Genomic DNA, 25,584 nt, shown 5'->3' on the forward strand with positions numbered 1-25,584 from the left:
TGATGTCCTTAGGTTAGTTAGGTTTAACTAGTTCTAAGTTCTAGGGGACTAATGACCTCAGCAGTTGAGTCCCATAGTGCTCAGAGCCACTTACATTACTCGCTAAAAAGACCATATTGCAAGTTTTAGTAAATTCTGTTGGTAGGTCTACAAATGATGAAGTAGCATGGTAGATAAGCATAAGTCTGCTTTGTTTTGAAAGCGAGCTGTGAAATTTCAAGAACTGTCAAAATTTCCATGGAATCAGCTGAAAAATGAAATGTTGTTTGACTAGGGCCTCCTGTCAGGTAGGCCGGTTGCCTGGTGCAAGTGTTTGCAGTTGACACCACTTGCGACTTGCATGTCGATGAGGATGAAATGAAGACAACACAACACCCTGTCCCCGAGCGGAGAAAATCTCCAACCCAGGCGGGAATCAAATCTGGCCCCCTCACATGGCAGCCTGCGGTGCTGACCACTCAGCTATGGAGGAATTAGCTCATCAGTTGTGAATACTGTTTTTAAACTCAGAAGCAGAAGTCAAGTGTATGCTTATTATTGAAAATGTGGCTGAAGGACATGTCAGTAATGTCGTCAAGAGCAAGCCTTTATGTCCCACTAGATGGTTGTTCTGATGGTCACAAATCAATGACAGTTTGAAAAAATGTCCTTTGGTTCTCAAGGTAATGAGTGAACTAACAGAACAGGGGTGTGAAGAGTCATTGGCCTACTTAGTGTTTTTGAGGTTGGCAAAATATGACTTGGTTTCCTAATGGAGAAGTAGTAGCTAAACTTCTGGAAATCCTGAACAAGAGTTTCCAAGAAGAAAAAAGAACTGCCTTAGGACTTTATTCATCAGCTGAATTTATGACTGAGGGCCTTAACGAACTCAGGATGAATGAAAAGTTTTCTTTCTAATATGAAGAATGTAATGTTAAGATATTCAAGCTCGACTTACAACAGCTGCAACTCCTAATAAAAAAAAAAGTTCCTTAGCAATTGTCCGAGGACCTGGATCTACATGAATTTCTATCCCTTTATCAACAGGGATATTTTGGAATTATTTATATGGCTGCCAAGGGTGTGGATATGGAATACTTGATCAACCTGGCATGAAGAAATAGGTTTCCTCGGAAAAAGTGTTGTTGGAGAAAAAAGGGCAGGATGTGGTACCTCCATACCTAGAAATCAATGTTTGAAATATTGGTAATACAAATGCTTGTATGCCTAGCTTCCAGTAGTGAAGCAGAACACAGGTTTACTGCTCTATGAAGTAGAAGTTTGCAGTGTGCACGAGTTACTGTTGGATCAAATAGACTTAAGAAATATTGATAGAATATTTACATCCAATTTTCACAAAAGGAGAAATGCATTTGGCTCACATTAGGATAGACTTTGTAGGATTATTTTACCTAATGTTCATGATACCATATTTAATTATTGTTTGTGACTTTTTAACTTCTTACATTTTCATTCTTAGTTTCATAGTTTTCAGTTTGTGTTTATACATTTATTTTTAATGTTTGAAAAATGAACAAATAAAATCATGTATATAAAGGGTAATTATTTACATTTCCAATACAAATAAAGTAGGTTTTAGTTTGAAAAAATATTCATTGTGAAACAGTTCTCATGATTGTTTAGGACATAATACATAATTCATAATGATTATACACACACTTTTGGTAAATTTAAATACTGTAACTTTTTTACTCTTGGTAATCACAAAGGATGTTTTAATCTAGGCTTAAACAGGCATGCTTTAGGAATTCTAAGTGCCACTGAAATACATGGTCTCAAGCATCCAGAGTGCCCCAAAAAGTGGTGATGCCCATGGTATATAGACATTAATTTTTCACTTTCTCAATAAGCTAATGGATTAGGAAAATTCAATAATATTGAAGGGATATGAAAAGAATGATTACATAGGCTGTTATGGATGAAACTGGTGGGAGACTTCAACTTGTTGGTGAATAATGAGGAAATGCAATAAGTTTACCAAGGAGATTGCTTACAAATTACCCATTCTAGAATATTGCTCAAGTGTATAGGATGCATGCCATTTATGATTGGCAGGGGATATTGAACATATACAGAGAAGCACAGCATGAATAGTCACATGTTTGTTTGCCTGTGGGATAGTGTCACAGAGATGCTGAAGTAACTGAACTGGCAGACTCTTGAAGACAGACATAAACAAAGCTCACAAAAAGGTATTGAAGCAGTCAGTCTTTCCATGCTCCATATGTGAGTGGAATGGGAAGAAAGCATAATAATTGGTACAATTGGATGTTCCCTCTACATGTACATCTATATGGATACTCTGCAAATCACATTTAAGTGCCTGGCAGAGGGTTCATTGAACCACCTTCACAATTCTCTATTATTCCAATCTCATATAACATGCGGAAAGAATGAACACCTATGTCTTTCCATACCAGCTCTGATTTCCCTCATTTGATTGTGGTGATTGTTTCTCCCTATGTAGGTCGGTGTCAACAAAATATTTTTGCATTTGGAGGAGAAAGTTGGTGATTGTATTTCGTGAGAAGATTCCGTCGCAGCAAAAAAGTCTTTCTTTCAATAAAGTCCAACCCAAATCCTGTATCATTTCAGTGATGCTCTCTCCCATATTTCATGATAATACAAAACGTGCTACCCTTCTTTGAACTTTTTTGATGTTCTCCATCAATCCTATCTGGTAAGGATCCCACACTGCACAGCAGTATTCTAAAAGAGGACAGACAAGCCTAGTGTGGGCAGTCTCCTTAGTAGATCTGCTACATTTTCTAAGTGTCCTGCCAATAAAACTCAGTCTTTGGTTAGCCTCCCCCCCCCCCCCCCCAAAAAAAAAAAAAAAAAAAAAAAAAATTCTATGTGTTCCTTCTAATTTAAGTTGTTCGTAATTATAATTCCTAGGTATTTAGTTGAATTTATGGCCATTAGATTTGACTGATTTATCGTGTAACCAAAGTTTAACGGATTGCTTTTAGTACTTGTGTGGATGATCTCACACTTTTCACTGTTTAGGGTCAACTGCCAATTTTCGCACCATTCAGATATCTTTTCTAAATTGTTTTGCAGTTTGTTTTGATCTTCTGATGACTTTATTAGTTGATAAATGACAGCATCATCTGGAAACAACCTAAGATGGCTGCTCAGATTATCTCCCAAATCGTTTATACAGATAAGGAACAGCAAGGGGCCTATAACACTACCTTGGGGAATGCCAGAAATCACTTCTGTTTTACTCGATGACTTTCTGGCAGTTATTATGAATCAGTTACTATGAACTGTGACCTCTCTGACAGGAAATGATGAATTCAGTCGCATAAGTGAGACATTATTCCATAAGCATACAATTTGATTACAAGCCGCTTGTGAGGTACAGTGTCAAAAGCCTCCTGGAAATCTAGAAATATGGAATTAATTTGAAATGTCTTGTCAGTAGCATGCAACACTTTGTGTGAGTGAAGAGCTGGTTGTGTTTCACGAGAACCTTTTTTTTTAAATGCATGTTAACTGCTTGTCATTAGGTCATTCTCTTCGAGGTGATTCATAATGTTTGTACACAATATATATTGCAAAATCCTCATGCATATCAACGTTTATGATACGGTCCTGTAATTAAGGTGATTACTCCTGTTGCCTTGCTTGAATATTGGTGGAACTTGCCAGTCTGTGGGTACTGATCCTTCGTCGTGGAAGTGGTTGTATATGGTTGTTAGTGTAGGGCTGTTGCATCAGCTTACTCTGAAAGGAACCTTAATGTTTTAGTGTCTGGACTGGAAAACTTGTTTTTATTACATGGTTTAAGTCTCTTCACTACGCCGAGGTTAACTACTTCTAAGTTACTCATGTTGGCATCTGTTCTTGATTGGAATTATGGGATATTTACTTTTTTCTTCTTTGGTGAAGGAGTTTCAGAAGGCTGTATTTAGTAACTTCCAAGCCACCCAGAATCCCAAATTGCTCACCAGGTTCAGGTTCATTGATGACATCTTCGTGGTCTGTTCCAAGGGAGAGGACACCCTTTCCACATTCTCCCAGAACTTCAATACCTTCTCCCACATTCACTTCACTAGGTCCTCCTCAGCCCAATGAACACCTACTATGATCTCGACTGCCACCTCAAGTCTAGCCTCATCAGTACCTCCATCCACATCAAACCTACCAACCACCAACAATACCTCCATTTTGACAGCTACCACCCACATGGCAGCAAGGCATCCCTTTTTTACAACCTATCTTCTTGTGGTGATTGCAAGACAGTTCCCGTACATCCTCTCATTAACAACTGCTCCAGTCCTGTCAAAGGTGTTTAACGGTGTTTCCTATCCTATCAAAAGCAGTGTGTCTTGTGTTCTGTCGATTTAGCTGCAACCACTGTGTGGGATTGTATGTGGCCAGGACCACTAACGAGCTGTCTGTCTGCCTAAATGGCCTCCGCCAAACTGTGGCTAAGGGACTGCTGGACCACACAGTTGCCAAGCATGCCATGCAACATGCTACGTTTGAGTTCAGTTATTGCTTTTCAGCTCTTGCCATCTGGATTCTTTCCATCAATATCAGATCTTTTTCAATTGCATGGGTGGGAACTTTGCTAGGCCGATGTCCTCCACCCCCTTCTGTGCCCTTCATTGCTGCCACTCCAGCCTCACACATGCCATACTTTTTGCCTTCCCCAGATTGTACATGCACAGTTAGTTCCTCTTCTCTCTCTCTCCTCCAGAATTATCTCCCAATGGTGTACCTGGTATCCCCACCATCTTGTCCCCAGTCCATCCCTGCATACTCTTACAGGCAACAGTACAGCATTGGCCTCCACCCCTAATCTGTTATCCTTTCTCCTCCTGCCCCACACCTCTTCTGTACCCCCACTACTCACCCCTGCCGAATTCACTACTCACTGCTGCCAGGTTTCAGCACCTTATGAATATGTTTGTGTTTCTCTAAATCTGCAGGACAATGTCGACAACTTGGTTTACTTTTAAACAATGGAAAATCCAGGATAGAATGGAACAATATTGTGAAAAGGTCACAGATTTTCTGAATTGTGCAGGGAAAGTTCCCACTTGTGCAGTTCAGAAAAACGGGTATGCTGGGCACCAGCTTTTCTCAATTGCACAGGTGGGAACTTTCCCTGCAATATATCCCATGTTCCTGTAACCCGGCTATCCTCAACCTTTGTTAGTTACTGTCCTGTTCCATCCAGCCCCTTCTCTGTTCCCATTCCAGCACTACACATCTACAGCTATCTATTTACATCTACATGGATACTCTGCAAATCACATTTAAGTGCCTGGCAGAGGGTTCATTGAACCACCTTCACAATTCTCTATTATTCCAATCTTGTGTAGTGCGCGGAAAGAACGAACACCTATATCCTTCTGTATGGGCCCTGATTTCCCTTATTTTATTGCGGTGATCATTTCTCCCTATGTAGGTCGGTGTCAACAAAATATTTTCGTGTTCGGAGGAGAAAGTTGGTGATTGGGATTTCGTGAGAAGATTCTGTCGCAATGAAAAATGCCTTTGTTTTAATGATGTCCACCCCAAATCCTGTATAATTTCTGTGATACTCTCTCCCATATTTCGTGATAATACAAAACATGCTGCCGTTCTTTGAACTTTTTTGATGTACTCAGTCAGTCCCATCTGGTAAGGATCCCACACCACGCAGCAGTATTCTAAAAGAGGATGGACAAGAATAGTGTAGGTAGTCTCCTTAGTAGATCTGCTACATTTTCTAAGTGTCCTGCCAATAAAACTCAGTCTTTGGTTAGCCTCCCCCCCCCCCCCCCCCCCAAAAAAAAAAAAAAAAAAAAAAAAACTTTCTATGTGTTCCTTCTAATTTAAGTTGTTCGTAATTATAATTCCTAGGTATTTAGTTGAATTTATGGCCATTAGATTTGACTGATTTATCGTGTAACCAAAGTTTAACGGATTGCTTTTAGTACTTGTGTGGATGATCTCACACTTTTCACTGTTTAGGGTCAACTGCCAATTTTCGCACCATTCAGATATCTTTTCTAAATTGTTTTGCAGTTTGTTTTGATCTTCTGATGACTTTATTAGTTGATAAATGACAGCATCATCTGGAAACAACCTAAGATGGCTGCTCAGATTATCTCCCAAATCGTTTATACAGATAAGGAACAGCAAGGGGCCTATAACACTACCTTGGGGAATGCCAGAAATCACTTCTGTTTTACTCGATGACTTTCTGGCAGTTATTATGAATCAGTTACTATGAACTGTGACCTCTCTGACAGGAAATGATGAATTCAGTCGCATAAGTGAGACATTATTCCATAAGCATACAATTTGATTACAAGCCGCTTGTGAGGTACAGTGTCAAAAGCCTCCTGGAAATCTAGAAATATGGAATTAATTTGAAATGTCTTGTCAGTAGCATGCAACACTTTGTGTGAGTGAAGAGCTGGTTGTGTTTCACGAGAACCTTTTTTTTTAAATGCATGTTAACTGCTTGTCATTAGGTCATTCTCTTCGAGGTGATTCATAATGTTTGTACACAATATATATTGCAAAATCCTCATGCATATCAACGTTTATGATACGGTCCTGTAATTAAGGTGATTACTCCTGTTGCCTTGCTTGAATATTGGTGGAACTTGCCAGTCTGTGGGTACTGATCCTTCGTCGTGGAAGTGGTTGTATATGGTTGTTAGTGTAGGGCTGTTGCATCAGCTTACTCTGAAAGGAACCTTAATGTTTTAGTGTCTGGACTGGAAAACTTGTTTTTATTACATGGTTTAAGTCTCTTCACTACGCCGAGGTTAACTACTTCTAAGTTACTCATGTTGGCATCTGTTCTTGATTGGAATTATGGGATATTTACTTTTTTCTTCTTTGGTGAAGGAGTTTCAGAAGGCTGTATTTAGTAACTTCCAAGCCACCCAGAATCCCAAATTGCTCACCAGGTTCAGGTTCATTGATGACATCTTCGTGGTCTGTTCCAAGGGAGAGGACACCCTTTCCACATTCTCCCAGAACTTCAATACCTTCTCCCACATTCACTTCACTAGGTCCTCCTCAGCCCAATGAACACCTACTATGATCTCGACTGCCACCTCAAGTCTAGCCTCATCAGTACCTCCATCCACATCAAACCTACCAACCACCAACAATACCTCCATTTTGACAGCTACCACCCACATGGCAGCAAGGCATCCCTTTTTTACAACCTATCTTCTTGTGGTGATTGCAAGACAGTTCCCGTACATCCTCTCATTAACAACTGCTCCAGTCCTGTCAAAGGTGTTTAACGGTGTTTCCTATCCTATCAAAAGCAGTGTGTCTTGTGTTCTGTCGATTTAGCTGCAACCACTGTGTGGGATTGTATGTGGCCAGGACCACTAACGAGCTGTCTGTCTGCCTAAATGGCCTCCGCCAAACTGTGGCTAAGGGACTGCTGGACCACACAGTTGCCAAGCATGCCATGCAACATGCTACGTTTGAGTTCAGTTATTGCTTTTCAGCTCTTGCCATCTGGATTCTTTCCATCAATATCAGATCTTTTTCAATTGCATGGGTGGGAACTTTGCTAGGCCGATGTCCTCCACCCCCTTCTGTGCCCTTCATTGCTGCCACTCCAGCCTCACACATGCCATACTTTTTGCCTTCCCCAGATTGTACATGCACAGTTAGTTCCTCTTCTCTCTCTCTCCTCCAGAATTATCTCCCAATGGTGTACCTGGTATCCCCACCATCTTGTCCCCAGTCCATCCCTGCATACTCTTACAGGCAACAGTACAGCATTGGCCTCCACCCCTAATCTGTTATCCTTTCTCCTCCTGCCCCACACCTCTTCTGTACCCCCACTACTCACCCCTGCCGAATTCACTACTCACTGCTGCCAGGTTTCAGCACCTTATGAATATGTTTGTGTTTCTCTAAATCTGCAGGACAATGTCGACAACTTAGTTTACTTTTAAACAATGGAAAATCCAGGATAGAATGGAACAATATTGTGAAAAGGTCACAGATTTTCTGAATTGTGCAGGGAAAGTTCCCACTTGTGCAGTTCAGAAAAACGGGTATGCTGGGCACCAGCTTTTCTCAATTGCACAGGTGGGAACTTTCCCTGCAATATATCCCATGTTCCTGTAACCCGGCTATCCTCAACCTTTGTTAGTTACTGTCCTGTTCCATCCAGCCCCTTCTCTGTTCCCATTCCAGCACTACACATCTACAGCTATCTATTTACATCTACATGGATACTCTGCAAATCACATTTAAGTGCCTGGCAGAGGGTTCATTGAACCACCTTCACAATTCTCTATTATTCCAATCTTGTGTAGTGCGCGGAAAGAACGAACACCTATATCCTTCTGTATGGGCCCTGATTTCCCTTATTTTATTGCGGTGATCATTTCTCCCTATGTAGGTCGGTGTCAACAAAATATTTTCGTGTTCGGAGGAGAAAGTTGGTGATTGGGATTTCGTGAGAAGATTCTGTCGCAATGAAAAATGCCTTTGTTTTAATGATGTCCACCCCAAATCCTGTATAATTTCTGTGATACTCTCTCCCATATTTCGTGATAATACAAAACATGCTGCCGTTCTTTGAACTTTTTTGATGTACTCAGTCAGTCCCATCTGGTAAGGATCCCACACCACGCAGCAGTATTCTAAAAGAGGATGGACAAGAATAGTGTAGGTAGTCTCCTTAGTAGATCTGCTACATTTTCTAAGTGTCCTGCCAATAAAACTCAGTCTTTGGTTAGCCTCCCCCCCCCCCCCCCCCCCAAAAAAAAAAAAAAAAAAAAAAAAAAAAAAAAAACTTTCTATGTGTTCCTTCTAATTTAAGTTGTTCGTAATTATAATTCCTAGGTATTTAGTTGAATTTATGGCCATTAGATTTGACTGATTTATCGTGTAACCAAAGTTTAACGGATTGCTTTTAGTACTTGTGTGGATGATCTCACACTTTTCACTGTTTAGGGTCAACTGCCAATTTTCGCACCATTCAGATATCTTTTCTAAATTGTTTTGCAGTTTGTTTTGATCTTCTGATGACTTTATTAGTTGATAAATGACAGCATCATCTGGAAACAACCTAAGATGGCTGCTCAGATTATCTCCCAAATCGTTTATACAGATAAGGAACAGCAAGGGGCCTATAACACTACCTTGGGGAATGCCAGAAATCACTTCTGTTTTACTCGATGACTTTCTGGCAGTTATTATGAATCAGTTACTATGAACTGTGACCTCTCTGACAGGAAATGATGAATTCAGTCGCATAAGTGAGACATTATTCCATAAGCATACAATTTGATTACAAGCCGCTTGTGAGGTACAGTGTCAAAAGCCTCCTGGAAATCTAGAAATATGGAATTAATTTGAAATGTCTTGTCAGTAGCATGCAACACTTTGTGTGAGTGAAGAGCTGGTTGTGTTTCACGAGAACCTTTTTTTTTAAATGCATGTTAACTGCTTGTCATTAGGTCATTCTCTTCGAGGTGATTCATAATGTTTGTACACAATATATATTGCAAAATCCTCATGCATATCAACGTTTATGATACGGTCCTGTAATTAAGGTGATTACTCCTGTTGCCTTGCTTGAATATTGGTGGAACTTGCCAGTCTGTGGGTACTGATCCTTCGTCGTGGAAGTGGTTGTATATGGTTGTTAGTGTAGGGCTGTTGCATCAGCTTACTCTGAAAGGAACCTTAATGTTTTAGTGTCTGGACTGGAAAACTTGTTTTTATTACATGGTTTAAGTCTCTTCACTACGCCGAGGTTAACTACTTCTAAGTTACTCATGTTGGCATCTGTTCTTGATTGGAATTATGGGATATTTACTTTTTTCTTCTTTGGTGAAGGAGTTTCAGAAGGCTGTATTTAGTAACTTCCAAGCCACCCAGAATCCCAAATTGCTCACCAGGTTCAGGTTCATTGATGACATCTTCGTGGTCTGTTCCAAGGGAGAGGACACCCTTTCCACATTCTCCCAGAACTTCAATACCTTCTCCCACATTCACTTCACTAGGTCCTCCTCAGCCCAATGAACACCTACTATGATCTCGACTGCCACCTCAAGTCTAGCCTCATCAGTACCTCCATCCACATCAAACCTACCAACCACCAACAATACCTCCATTTTGACAGCTACCACCCACATGGCAGCAAGGCATCCCTTTTTTACAACCTATCTTCTTGTGGTGATTGCAAGACAGTTCCCGTACATCCTCTCATTAACAACTGCTCCAGTCCTGTCAAAGGTGTTTAACGGTGTTTCCTATCCTATCAAAAGCAGTGTGTCTTGTGTTCTGTCGATTTAGCTGCAACCACTGTGTGGGATTGTATGTGGCCAGGACCACTAACGAGCTGTCTGTCTGCCTAAATGGCCTCCGCCAAACTGTGGCTAAGGGACTGCTGGACCACACAGTTGCCAAGCATGCCATGCAACATGCTACGTTTGAGTTCAGTTATTGCTTTTCAGCTCTTGCCATCTGGATTCTTTCCATCAATATCAGATCTTTTTCAATTGCATGGGTGGGAACTTTGCTAGGCCGATGTCCTCCACCCCCTTCTGTGCCCTTCATTGCTGCCACTCCAGCCTCACACATGCCATACTTTTTGCCTTCCCCAGATTGTACATGCACAGTTAGTTCCTCTTCTCTCTCTCTCCTCCAGAATTATCTCCCAATGGTGTACCTGGTATCCCCACCATCTTGTCCCCAGTCCATCCCTGCATACTCTTACAGGCAACAGTACAGCATTGGCCTCCACCCCTAATCTGTTATCCTTTCTCCTCCTGCCCCACACCTCTTCTGTACCCCCACTACTCACCCCTGCCGAATTCACTACTCACTGCTGCCAGGTTTCAGCACCTTATGAATATGTTTGTGTTTCTCTAAATCTGCAGGACAATGTCGACAACTTAGTTTACTTTTAAACAATGGAAAATCCAGGATAGAATGGAACAATATTGTGAAAAGGTCACAGATTTTCTGAATTGTGCAGGGAAAGTTCCCACTTGTGCAGTTCAGAAAAACGGGTATGCTGGGCACCAGCTTTTCTCAATTGCACAGGTGGGAACTTTCCCTGCAATATATCCCATGTTCCTGTAACCCGGCTATCCTCAACCTTTGTTAGTTACTGTCCTGTTCCATCCAGCCCCTTCTCTGTTCCCATTCCAGCACTACACATCTACAGCTATCTATTTACATCTACATGGATACTCTGCAAATCACATTTAAGTGCCTGGCAGAGGGTTCATTGAACCACCTTCACAATTCTCTATTATTCCAATCTTGTGTAGTGCGCGGAAAGAACGAACACCTATATCCTTCTGTATGGGCCCTGATTTCCCTTATTTTATTGCGGTGATCATTTCTCCCTATGTAGGTCGGTGTCAACAAAATATTTTCGTGTTCGGAGGAGAAAGTTGGTGATTGGGATTTCGTGAGAAGATTCTGTCGCAATGAAAAATGCCTTTGTTTTAATGATGTCCACCCCAAATCCTGTATAATTTCTGTGATACTCTCTCCCATATTTCGTGATAATACAAAACATGCTGCCGTTCTTTGAACTTTTTTGATGTACTCAGTCAGTCCCATCTGGTAAGGATCCCACACCACGCAGCAGTATTCTAAAAGAGGATGGACAAGAATAGTGTAGGTAGTCTCCTTAGTAGATCTGCTACATTTTCAAGTGTCCTGCCAATAAAATGCAGTCTTTTGTTAGCCTTCCCCACAACATTTTCTATGTGTTCCTTCTAATTTAAGTTCTTTGTAATTGTAATACCTAGGTATTTTGTTGAATTTACGGCTTTTAGATTAGACTGATTTATCGTGTAACTGAAGTTTAATGAATTCCTTTTAGCACTCATGTAGATGACCTCACACTTTTCGTTATTTAGGGTCGACTGCCAATTTTCGCACCATTCAGATATCTTTTCCAAATCGTTTTGCAATTTGTTTTGATCTTCTGATGACTTTATTAGTCAATAAATGACAGCGTCATCTGCAAACAACCTAAGATGGCTGCTCAGATTGTCTCTCAAATCGTTTATATAGATAAGGAACAGCAAAGGGCCTATAACACTACCTTGGGGGATTCCAGAAATCTTTTCTGTTTTACTCTATGACTTTCCATCAATTACTACGACCTGTGACCTCTCTGACAGGAAATCACAAATCCAGTCACATAACTGAGACGATATTACGTAAGCATGCAATTTCACTACAAGCCGCTTGTGAGGTACAGTGTCAAAAGCCTTCTGGAAATCCAGAAATACGGAACTGATCTGAAATCCCTTGTCAGTAGCACTCAACACTTCTTGTGAATAAAGAGCTAGTTGTGTTTCACAGGGACGATGTTTTCTAAACCCATGTTGACTGTGTGTCAATAGAAGTTTTCTTGGAGGTAATTCATAATGTTTGAACACAGTATACGTTCCAAAATCCTGCTGCATATTGACGTTAACCACGTTAACCATATGGGCCAGTAATTTAGTGGATTACTCCTACTTCTACACATCCCTCATTCTTCCATTGCACCCCATCTTTTTACTTATCTCCTTTTCCGTTATCCCCCCCCCCCCCCCCCCCTCATCTCTCCGCTACCCTCCGTCTAACCTCCTAACTGCACATAGCAGCCCTACCCCCTTTCCCCCTCGTCCCTGCGCACTCCCCAACAGCGTGTCACTGTCGGCCACCCCTGACCCTACTATCCCTTCCCCTCCCCACCCCAGCCTCCTCCTTACCCCTACCCAGTCGCCACTTCCATCATGCACTGGTGCTGCTGCACACAGTGTGTCCTCAGTTGCCTCGACTGCAGTCATGTGTGTGTGACTTGCATTTGCGTGTGTGTGTGTGTGTGTGTGTGTGTGTGTGTGTGTGTGTGTGTGTGTGTGTGTGTGTGTGTGTGTATTCTAATTTTGATGAAGGCCTTACTGGCCGAAAGCTATATTTGTGACAGTCTTTTTGTAGTGTCTATCTTCGACTTAGCATCTCCGCTATATGGTGTGTAGCAACTTCCCTTTTCATAATATTGTTATAGTTTACTTTTAAAATATTTTTAAATGTGTTTCCTGCCACTCAATACTGCCTGTCAGTGGTAAGTAGTAGAGCAGCCTGATTTTTGTAGTTGTTATACTGTATTGTATTTTCCATTGTTTAATCTCAAATACACCTGTTTATTTACTCAGATCGCAGTTGTTTTCATAATTTCATTTATTGTTATTCCAGAATCAAGGAGCAATAAACATAAGAAGACTGTTTGAAATTGAGGCTGAAAGAATTAAAGCAAAAAAATCTGAAACCACAAAACGGAGGCGGTTGGAAAGAGTTTTTGAAATGGATAGGAAGATGGAAAAGGATATATCTTCAAAACAAGAACAGTTGGCATCATCAAACCAAGTGGGAGATCATACTGGAGCTAAAAATGCAGACTCAGCTTATGACAAAGAACGGCACCAAATTGATAATCTACGCATTATTGATCCCTCAATTGGACTGTCAGCTGGTGCGCTCCAGGAATTTGTCCCTGCTACCCAACTGAAGGGACTGGATGACTATGTTCCTGAATCGCAACATTACAATTACTATAAGGATGCTTCTGACTTTCCAGTTGTGATTAAAAGTGAAGAATCTCTCAATTTTCCTAAATACTTGAATGTATTCACTTTTGAAAGAGGAAATGTAATGCCATTTCCAGAACCAAAAACTGGATCAACTGGAGTTTTAAGTGAGTACAGAAAGTAATGATGCCAGACAGTCTCTTAAAGAAATGTCATTTATTCAGCTAGATCTTTTCATCCTTGTCAGTTTCTTCATCTTCTGCTGTTAGTTTTCTCAGTATTCTGTGTTACTTATTCTAGTTTTCATAGTCCTTGCCATTTTTACCCCCAGATGTTCTCAATTGCATTTTGGAATGCCTTGATGGAGAAAATCAAAACATATGGAGCTAAAGAGAGTCAACAGAAAAAGTCAGATTATTTCCTCTTTCAAACTAATATTCTTAAAATGGAATTTTATGTGTATATTCGATAGAGGGATCCTCAGTTAGTGTAATGTAGGACAGCAAAACATGAAGCAGTGAGTCAGAAGGAATTTTCCTCATGTGCTCACCCATGCCACCCTGTCTAACTCGTTATCACAATGCAGCAGCACTATTCAGTGATTGTTGAAGCTCTAGTATTTATTATTTGTGTTTTGTCGTCCCTATTAATTTTTAAACTAATATTGCTTTAGTCCAATTTATAATCACATTGAATGGACAAACAAAATCTTTTGCAAAACTGTTTTTAATGAGAAACAAACTGACATTTTCCATTGAGACGGGCCGTCATGTGAATCACGATGACCAGTACTTGTTTGAAGTGACTCCAACTAAACTCAACTACACAAATTCTGAAAGAAAACTGCAGATGAACATCAAAACACAAAAGAAAATACACTTTCAATTTCAAAGAGAAACCCACAAATAAAATCTACTTTTGTCTGTCAGTTTAAACACCACGTCACATATATCATATCATATATTTTCCACCGAGCGAGGTGGCACAGTGGTTAGCACACTGGACTCGCATGCAGGAGGATGATGGTTCAATCCCACGTTTGGCCATCCTGATTTAGGTTTTCCGTGATTTCCCTAAATCGCTTCAGGCAAATGCCGGGATGGTTCCTTCGAAAGGGCACAGCTGAACTCATTCCCTAATCCGATGAGACCGATGACCTCACAGTTTGGTCTCTTCCCCCAAATAACTCAACCCGACCCATAAATTTTCCCTGACTTCTGCATTTGTAACATCTGCTATATTGCCCTGTTTCTGACCTTCCCATTGTCAGCTGTAATTTCTGTACAGCTCATTGCTCCTTCAGTGTCATTGGTCAACATTGTGGTGTCACTTCTGCTTCCAACTTTTCATATACTTCATTGGCTTCTTAAAATATAAATTAAATCACATACTATGATTTTACACTTTTAATATTGATGCATTCCAATTTATTCTAAATTAATCTGTATGCCCCAGTCCCATGTTTCCCAAAATCCCAAAATTTTTCTTTCCTCCATGCTTCAGCATCACAGGCTTACCTTATATGTATAATGTCATGAACATTATTCCTTAGTTCCGCCTTACTAAACAAATTGATTATTAAATTCCATTTCCCCATTTGTGTGTAATATGGATGTTTGTCTAAGGGCACATATCTCTAACAAGTTAAACTATCTATAATATAATATAAATGAATAGTTAAAAAAATCTACTCACCAAGTGATGACAGGGGAACACACACACACACACACACACACACACACACACACACACACACACACACACAGTATTTAACTTCTGGTGGAAGCGTTGAAGGGGAAGGAAGAAGGGTGAAGGAAAAGGACTGGGGAGGTTTAGGGAAAGGGGTACAGTGCAGAAGTCATTCAGAACCCCAGGTCAGTGGAGACTTACCGGATGGGATGAGAAGGAAAGAAGTGAAACTATCTGCTAAATTTCATTGTTATTTTCTATAGTGACAGAGCAAACAGTTTTTTTTTACATATACATTACTGAAGTAAGTGTTAACAGTTTTATCTCTTCTTCTAATATAGAATTGGTGATACTAGCATTGTGTGACTTTATAAATGCTTGATTGAAACAGCTAATTATCTGTTTAAGATTGTTTAGTTTATAGTCCAGGGTTTTTGAAATGCTTGGCACTTCTTTAAAAATGTCGTGCTCACAATTGAAATTCTTGTCAGTGCTTTAAAAATGTCTGATTATTATCTTCTGATTTATGAAAATTTACCCATTGTAATTAGTGGATGGCCTACTTTTAGATAATCAGATGATTGTGGATTCAGTTTTATGCACCACGTTTTGACAACTGTTCTAGTCATTTTTGTTAGATACTTCGAGTGGTGGATGGATATCAGCCAGGAAACATGTCTGTGAAGGAGCACCTGCTAGATACTTGGTCGGTTGTGAAAGTATTGTGCACAAAAATGTCATCTCTTTTGCAATGAACATTTGTGAGAGATTGGGATATGAACGCTGTGTTTTGTTAGGAATATATTAACAGTTTACGAACTTCCAGCATGGGTCTCAGCCCGAAACTAATCATTGAATGAAAAATAAAATAGTTGTGACTTGAACTGATTTTTTTGTTCTATTAATGTTAATACTTTTTCTGTGCTAGTACAGCTCGTGAACTGACTGAATGTTTAAACTTGCAAGTAGTTCTCCATACTGTCAAAATTTCACAGAAACACTCCCCTGATGCTATGATACTAACACCCCTAAGAGGTAGAACTGAGGGAAAGTTCAGTTTTACGATATTCTGAGGAATATTACTGAGAAACCTGGTTCTTTTGTTCCAGTCTGGCATACAGTTTTAACTTCTTGGAAATGTTCATGTTAACATATACTCTGTTGATGACTGTAAACACATAGTCTTAAAAATGAAAACATCAGTGTGGTAGGACAAATTAATTTATTCAGTTTGGTGTAATGCTCTTTATGTGATTAGCATATGTTAGATGGTATATTGACATATTTGCTGCTGATTTTGTTTTCCTTTAAGGGAAGAAATTTTTGGTTTCCAAAATAATCATTGTTTTTTGTTATAGCTCTACTTGTGCATGCTTCAGTCTTAAAGTCTGCGAGCTTTATGGGAATGCTTGAGCTTTGTTGTGTGCTGATCTGAACTACTTTCTGTATGGTTTTTGATGTTTCTAGCAGTGTTACTAGATGTAGGCTTTCTTGTATGTTATAGCTGTGTTTCTGATGTAGGTTAACAATGGTGAGGAGGTTTTCTCTTGTTGCTGGGAATATCTCTATGCAGTACAGTTATATAGTAAATGAACGTGTGTATTTTCATTTTTGTACTAGTAATGATATTTGATAAACCAATCAAATTCAATACAACTCTCTTAGTGTATCACTTCTGGATTCCTATGTGTTGTATAGCTCAAACACCGATCCAAGGCTGATATGTAAATTCTGTTGGCCAGTGCACTGTAGTTAGTTTTTTATGGAGCAAGCACTGGAGACTGACAATACTATTTTTAACTGCAGACTACTTTTTGCTTAATGGGTCATCCCTGCTGCCCATTTTGGCACTTGGTGTGGAGCCTGGTGATGCAGTGCTGGACATGTGTGCAGCACCGGGTGGGAAGTCTTACATGATACTGCAGACGCTTCATCCTAGTAAGTGCCGAAACAGTTTAAAAACGCTTCATAGCACCTGTTGTTTAATTCACTGTTTCAATTTGTGTTTTTTCACTCATTATTAATATCAGACAGTGGAAAGTTCAGGATGGAATAATTAGAGTGTGGAAAGGATAGGTTACTGCTCACCACATAGAGGAGGCATTGTGTTGCAGACAGGCACAATGGAAACAATGCTAGGAAAACAAAGCTTTTGTACAAAGGCCTTCATCGGAAGTAGAAAACACACACACAAGTTCACTGAAGTACAACTCGCATACATGTGACCACTGTCTATCACCCCAGCTAGATTTCTGTTCACCACAGATGCAGTCGTAGTTGGGCCGTATACTTGTAACAGATCACAGAACGTGTGAGCAAAATCCTTGGCTCTGGAGATATCAAGCCAGTTTTCAGAAGCAGCAGTTAAATAAAAGTTAGGGATACAGAAAAGTTTTGGGTGGGGAAGTGGGATTGCAGGGTAGGGGTGGGGGAAGATTCTAGTGTTGCCTATGGGAAAATGGAGGAGTGTAGTGGGGACAGGGTAGGGTAGCTAGGTGCAGCACCAGAAGGCAGTGCTGAGGGGGAGAAGTAGATAAAGGGAAAAGGACTATCTGAGTGTGTTAGTGAGATAGGCAGCAAGTGTAGTAGTGTAGTGGGAGCAGGGAAGTGGATAGGCAAGTGGAGGACTGGATAATGAAGGTTTAGGCCAGGGGTGGTATAGGAACGAAGGATATGTTGCAGAGAGAGTTCTTACCTGTGCAGCTCGGAAAAGCTGGTGTTAGTGGGAAGAATCCATATAGCACAGGCTGTGAAGCAGTGATAAAAGCGAAGAACATTGTGTTGGGCGGCATGTTCAGCAACTCCGTGGCGTAACTTCTCTTTGCCTCAATTTGGCGGGGACATTTGTGTGAACAGACAACTTGTTAGTTGTCATAGCTGTGTAGAATGTGGTGCACAGAAGACGACAGTGGTCATCTGTTTGTGTGTTGTGTGGATGCGTGTGTGTTTTGTACTTCTGATTAAGGACTTTGTCCTAAAGCTGATTATTTGTAGCATTCTTTCCATTGTGCCTGTCTGCAAGTCAGAGGCAATCTATACTTTCCTTATTATCTTTATTTTATTTCTTTATGTGTCATACATACTGTTTGTCTTGGTATTCCTTTTTTAGAATATTTAGTACAAAGTAAAAGTTTTTCTGAAATATTTATACTTACTTTTCTCTCACCAGAGTATCTCGTTTGTAATGATATTCAGCACTCAAGAGTCAGAAGAATTAAGTCAATGTTCAAACAGTATCTATATGACTTTGAGAAATGGGAAAAACAAATCATAATTACTGAAGGTGATGGAAGTGCAATTGGTGAAGAAGACTTGTATGACAAAGTGAGTGTACTTTTGTGTGGTTTCCAGTTTGGTGATTCTCAGAAGACAACAAGCTCCCTCAAGAAAATATTTCCCGACACTGGTACAACATAATATGCAGGAAATATTTAACTGCTGACTCCAATATGTCTAGCTCATCCTTCACCTGCAATCACATAACTGATATAATTGCATGTCCACTGTAAGAATATTGCTGGGAAAATGTCATTATCTGTTATGTTTTCATTTGATAGCATGTATGTTTGAGCCTTTGCTTAATGTCTCATAGATTATGGAAAATTTTATCTCCCTTCTTGAACTAAATGTATTATTGAAATTTCACATACTCTTCTTTCATTTTACAGGTTCTTTGCTCGTCTTTTTCCCTTCCCCTTTGTTTTATTTGCTTCTTTTTATTATTGTTACTGTAATAATAATAAAAACCATTTTCAGTTTACAGCACTGTAGACTGTATATCTCATCTATTTCATATGATTGTTGATTCCCAGTTCTGCCACTTTGACTATATTTACTTGTCCCATGATCTTTTATGTTTTTTTGAGAAGTAATTTTACTCAAAACACATACCTTTCTTAACTACTAGAATAATGTGACCCAGGTTCCAGAGTCATCAGTCTTCTGCCAATCTGTGTGTATGAGCCTATGACCAGCTCTTAAACTCATAAGTACATTTCATTGTTTGACTTTTGTATTTGATAACATTTTTCATGTGTATTCACAATTAAAACTAGGTACAACATTCAACATCACCAAAATGACTGTAGTGATGAAACTCAAGGACTAAAGTGTATTAATGTAATACATTAATTTATTTACATTATAATTACATTTATTCAGACTTTTTATGAAACTTTTACACCACAAAGCTGCAGTTTTCTAATAATGTGCCATAATATTTCATTCAGAATGTCAATATATACATCTCACTACAACATAAAACTGTGAACATTTAGTTTACTGTGCTAAAATTTACTTATATCACAAATTTTTTTAAATTCATATCTTGTGGCGATGAAATGTAATGAAAATAGTCACCAAGTATATAGTCTTAGTATAAATACAAGCATTTCACCAGTTGTAACAATAATGACTTCAAATATTACATTAATGATTTTCAAAACACAGCTGATATACTGGAAATAATGTTGCATGGCAACTAACAGTGTCTTTTACTATTATCAGGGGAAGATGAGTCCTTCTCATGTCTCAGTGCATGTTAGTTAGTTGTAAAATTGATTAAAGTGTAGTAATATGAGGTGACTTTAAAAAGTAAATTACACACTGTTATGGCAAGCCAAGCAAATTTTATTGACTGCTGTAGCACATGTCAAAGTGACACAGATACATGACACTATTTTTCAGCATGGTTACCAAATCTCTGTAAACAACAGTTGTGACATTCTACCGGTCCTTCATTTCCTTGGTAATAGAAATCCGCTCATGTAACCGTTTGAGAAGTGCTCTATCAGTGTCATCATCACTGTAAAATGTCTTTCGTCCTAGATGTTCTTTCAGATTGCAATTGTGATTGCATGGAATATTCACTGGAGCTCAAAAAATGTTGCTAAACAATATTTATTTTATATTTCCCAATATACATAATTAATTACACAATGTCATCTGCTTTTTTTTGAACCAGATCACATAGAGCTTTTATAAAAATCAAAGGTATTTCTGGATATCATGAAACAGCCTGTGAATAATGGTGCACGCCAATTACTTTTCCTGTTATTACAATGGATAGCTTTTCCAAAATTTCTTCCGGTATCAATGTGATCTATACACTGCTTCCCCACCAGCAGTGAAGTTATGAATTTATACATTGTGGTGAAGTTAATTTCTTATAAAAGGTAAACATAACATCAACAAAAATACAGAGTATGTTAGAATGACAAGAAAAATGGTACATGATGACAGGACGCTCTTGACAATGTCTGATGTGGTAGTTCATTAATAATCTCAACAGAGATATCTTGCTCTAAGAACAGGGGTGGAAACCTTATAGTCCTTCCTGACTGGACACTCTGATATTTGAAAGTGGTTTGTCTGGAAAATGTTGCAGTTGGATGTCCTTAGAAAATTGTGGAAGATCCTTTTCTGATTTCATTGTTTCCTGGAGAAGGTAGACTGGTTTATGTCTGTCCACTGACACACTTATGTGTTTGCATTTCCTCTAGATGGTGAAATATTTTTCACACCTTGCTATGTCGGGGAAAGGAACTTCACATGTAGGTTCTAATGGTTTTCTAACCCTGTCACATCTTAGAAAGACTGGGAACATGTCTGTAGGGGTCTAGGAACAAAGACTGATCCTGATGTGCTATATGTAGGTCAACTAGGTTTCAGACGTAACATTTGCTGTGGCAAATCAGATGCAAATGAATCACGGTCAATCTTCGTAGATGGCCCTTCAAAAAATTCACCAGGAAGTCTTATTGTCTTTCCAAATACCATATGTGCAATGGAATGGTTTGATTTCTCTCGTACTGCAGTACATAGCCCCAGTAGAACAGTAGGTAAGGTTTCTGCCCAGTTAGAAGTGTTATGGGCCATGATTGCAGACTTCAGACTTCTATGTAATTACTCCACCTTGCCATTGCATTGGGGAAGATATGCCATTGTGTGCGGAATTCTCATTTCACATACTATGCCCACATTGTTAAACAATTATGATCTGAACTGTGTTCCGTGGTTGGTGGTTACTTGTGATGGAACGCCAAATCTTACACTCCAGTGCTGGTGGAAGGCCTTTGCTAGTTTTTCAGCTGTGATATCTTCGAGTAGTGTAACTTCCATCCAGGATGTGAAACAATCAATGCTAGTCGTGCAGTACATCATGCCATTAGAAGGAGACAAAGATCCAATGAGGATGGTGTGTACAACTCTGAAACATTCATCAAGTTATACAAATTTGTTAAATTGCGATTTTATTTGGTGAGTGATCTTGGTTTTCTGGTAGCTAACACATGATTAAATCCATTCATCACTTTTTATGTTTAACAAAATAACTCTACTCATTAGGAGTTTCACTGTAGTCCTTATGCCAGAATGAGCTAAACCATGAAAATGGAGAAAAGCTTGAGGAATGTGCGGAAGGGTTTTTGCAGTTTATGTGTTACTCTATTTATATCCGGATCCCGCTCCAGCTACTGCAAGGTCTGGGTGCTGACGAGTCCTCTCCATTTGGCTTGGTCCTCCCACCACTTTTCTTCCTCCATTTGCTGCCAGGTCACACCTCTCCTTTCTTCAGCTATTCTCACTCCCATTTTCCACCGTGTTCTTGGGCGCCCTTTAGGTCTTTTTCCATCCATCTTTAGCTCTTCCATAATTTTGGGGAGTCTCTGCCCACACATCCTCTTAACATACCTGTACCATCTTAGTCTCTTTTTTTCAATTTCTTTTCTCATACTTTCTTGTTTAAGGTCCTTTCTGAAATCTACATTCCTTAGTCTGTCCATTCTTGTTTTTCGCTTAACTGCTCTGAGAAATTTCATTTTCCCTGCTTGCAGTCTGCTCCTGTCCCTTTCTGTTCTTGTCCATGTTTCTCCTCCATAGGTGACAATGGGGAAGTAATAACTCTTATACATAAGGAGTTTTGCTTTTTCTGAAACTTCCGTTTTATTGTTTGGTAGAAATTGCCTCCCTTCTGTAACCTCCTATTAATTTCGTTGGTTATTCTTCCATCACTACATATTTCATTCCCTAAATAAGTGAAACTGTCTACCACTTTGAGGGGTTCTCCATTCAAAGTAATATTTCTGTTGATCCCTTTGTCTCTTCCAAATACCATTACTTCACTCTTATCTTTATTTATTTTTAATCCATACCTTTTCATTGTTTCCTTCCATGCATCAAGTTTTAACTGTACATCTACCTCTTTATTGCCCCATATTACCATATAATCTGCAAAAATCATCTTTTTGTCTTTTTCTTTTACTATATCTTTAACTGCCCTATTCATTCCCTCCATCACAACATTAAAAAGTGCAGGAGATAGAATACTTCCTTGTTTAAGTCCTTGTCTTATTTCAAGGTATTCAGAGTTCCCCAATGATGTTCTAAGTCTACAATTGTGTCCTTTGTACATTGTCTGCATTACGTTAATGTAATCTTCTACATATATTTTCTTCATTTCTTCCCAGATTCTTTCCCTGTTAACTGAGTCATATGCCTTTTCTATGTCTATGAAAACCATTATCACCCTTTTGTTATACTCACAACTTCTTTCCATCAGTTGACGGATAGAAAATATTGGTTCGATTGTGCTTCTTCCTTTCCTAAACCCATGCTGTTCTTCACTCAGCTCCTTTTCTATCTTTTCACTTATCCAATTTAGTAAAATTCTTTCAAAAATCTTGGCTGTATGACTCTTAAGGGTTATTCCTCTGTAGTTTTTACAAAGTTTTTTATTGCCTTTTTTGAAGATGGGAACAATGACTCCTCTTCTCCAGTCGTCAGGTATTGTACTATTTCTCCACACACTTGATAGTACTCTATGCAGCCACTGCATTCCCACTGGGCCTGCATGTCCACTGATACTTCATCAGGTACCATTAATTAATGCCAGTTTGATGCACTGGGAGGTGATGCCTTACGTATAGACTTACTGTCAGCTTTCTTGTAGCCTATAAAACGAGTGAAAGGCTAACTTCCAATACAGCAGTCATTTTCCCTATTTGGACTAACTTTTAATTTGTGATTGAGAGGTTGTTTGCAACTTTGGAACCTTAGTGACCTACGGTGCACTAAAAATACAGCTGCAGTTCACCTTGTAGCGGCACCACCGCTTAGGATAGGGAAAGTTAGTTTTGTGCGATACGACAGGTTCTGCTGTGACTACCGATACCTGAATAATAAGACAGTAATGGACGCATACCCCACTCCAAACATATAGGAGATTTTGGATCATTTAGGACAGTGCCTGTACTTTTCTACGATGGATTTGACAAGTGGCTATCATCAGTTAGAGGTGGCTCCAGAGGATTATCCAAACACTGCTTCGTCTACGAGGTGGTACACAAGCCTGGGAAGAAACACGGTAATGCGGATGCACTAAGTAGGAAGGTGGCGAAAGTAGAAGTCATAGGTTATGACCTAGCAGTATGGCAAAAATTACAGGACGCGTACAAAGATTGTAAATTGTATCGGACACAGCCACAGTTTAATTTGTATGATGGTCTTCTGTGCAGGGAAACAAAGTTAGGGCGAAGTAGTAGTGCCAGCAAAACTGAGGGATGAGGTTTTAAAGGAAGCACATGATCATGTGTTATCCGGTCAAGGAGGGTGTAGAGCGACGAATAGGAGAGCGGCGGAGAGGTATTGGTGGTGAGGTAGGAAAGGAGATGTGGATCATTATGTCAAGAATTGCATACCATGTGCGCAGAGAGCAGATATGAGTCGGAAACAGATACAGCTACAACGATTACCAGAAGCAACATGTCCATTATCTTCCCTGGGGATTGATGTCTTAGGACCTTTTACATGAACACCATCGGGAAACAGATTCGTTCTGACAATAATAGATCATTTTTCAAGGCATGTGGAGATGGTGGCTATGACAAATCAACAGGCAGCGGTGGTCGCGCATGCATTAGTAAATAACTGGATTTTGAAATCTGGTGTACCAGAGACAATAATTACAAACCAAGGGACCAACTTCATGTCAGATTTAATGAAAGAACTATGTAAATTGTTGGACGTAAAGAAGTTGAGGATGAGCACGTTGCATCCACAGGCCAACGGAAGGACAGAATGGGTACACAGAACAATCGAGCAGATGCTGAGTTTTTATGCGGATTCTCACCACCATCAGTGGGACGAGTATTTAAAGCATATTGTATGCGTGTACAATGCAAAAGTCCATACAAATACTAGTTTGTCTCCATATGAGGTAGTGTACGGGCGAAAAATGCCGTCACTGTTTGATTTAGTGAAGGTACAGAAAGGAAGGACCGGTGAATCAATACGTCAATTCACGAGAACAATTCGGGATGTTTGGAAACGAGTACAAAAGGTGAACACAAAGGCTTTCGAAATGCAGGAAGATGCAGTAAAGTGGAAAGGAAGTTTACTGCGGTATAAAGTGGGGCAATGGGTAATGCTGTCCAGCCCCTATATGCATAAAGGGAAAACGAAGAAGTTCCTCACGAGGTTTCAAGGGCCGTACCAAGTTGTTGAAACCACATCTCCTGTTAATGTTAAGCTTCAGCTGCCAACTAGAACGATAATAGTACACATTGGGCGATTACAGCCATTTAAGGGTTGCTCAGATGTGATTCCAGGTGTGTCACAGGAAGAAAAGAGGAAGAAAGAGAGAGTGAAGAGAGGTTGTAAGCGCAGAGAAAACCAGGAAGATAGAGTACAGCATGAATGATCTTTATGATCTAGAAAGTAGTAGAGTATTTGTAGTTTCTTTTTTTTTTTTTTCCTCCGTGTCATGTGTCATTGGGTTTCCGTAGATTAATTAGGCATTGTATTTTATATGTGTTTTCGAGTATTGTGAGCCTGCTAGGGGCAGCAGTCCTTTTGTAGAGGGAGGAAGGGTGATGGTGATCCCTGTCCTCAGGTCACTGGAAAGGGAAGCGTAGCATCTGATGTATGTGGAGTGTTGTTGGAGGAGAGATCAAACACAGTTCTGGAGAGATAAATGCGTCGGAGTAAATTTTGCGGCAAAGACATAATAAATATGTGTTGAACGATGTCAGAGTTGTACGATTTCTTATTTAAATTTTTTGTTATCGACTGTGCTGGGTCAGGAAAGTCGTGTTTATTGCACCAGTTTATATAATGTAAATTTAAGGATGAAAGTAGTCACTCAATCGGTGTTGTTTTGCATCTAAAATAGTGAATCTCGGAGGAAAATCTGTGAAGCTACAAATATGGGACACGTGCTGCAGTTATTTTTTAGACACGGGGAAAGAAATTGACTGTTCAAGGACATCATGGAGCCAAAATTGAGCTTGCAACGAGTCGGGATGCATTGGATCTTCGCCATCTACAAGAATTTGGTAGTAGTGGCAAGTTGTTTTGAGCA

The 25,584-nt window shown here is 39.7% G+C and overlaps 1 protein-coding gene across 1 annotated transcript in view; it reads left to right on the forward strand.

The window, feature by feature from the left end:
- The window catches only part of LOC126458129 (5-methylcytosine rRNA methyltransferase NSUN4), a 94,548-nt gene that overhangs the window by 53,210 nt on the left and 15,754 nt on the right, over positions 1-25,584 (forward strand). The window contains exons 3-5 of the mRNA XM_050094965.1: positions 13,207-13,705; positions 17,034-17,165; positions 18,397-18,551. Of these exons, the coding sequence (XP_049950922.1) occupies positions 13,207-13,705; positions 17,034-17,165; positions 18,397-18,551 (786 nt within the window). The remainder of the gene's footprint in view (positions 1-13,206; positions 13,706-17,033; positions 17,166-18,396; positions 18,552-25,584) is intronic.

Source organism: Schistocerca serialis, chromosome 2 (genome assembly GCF_023864345.2).
Source record: "Schistocerca serialis cubense isolate TAMUIC-IGC-003099 chromosome 2, iqSchSeri2.2, whole genome shotgun sequence".
Classification (NCBI taxonomy): domain Eukaryota; kingdom Metazoa; phylum Arthropoda; class Insecta; order Orthoptera; family Acrididae; genus Schistocerca; species Schistocerca serialis.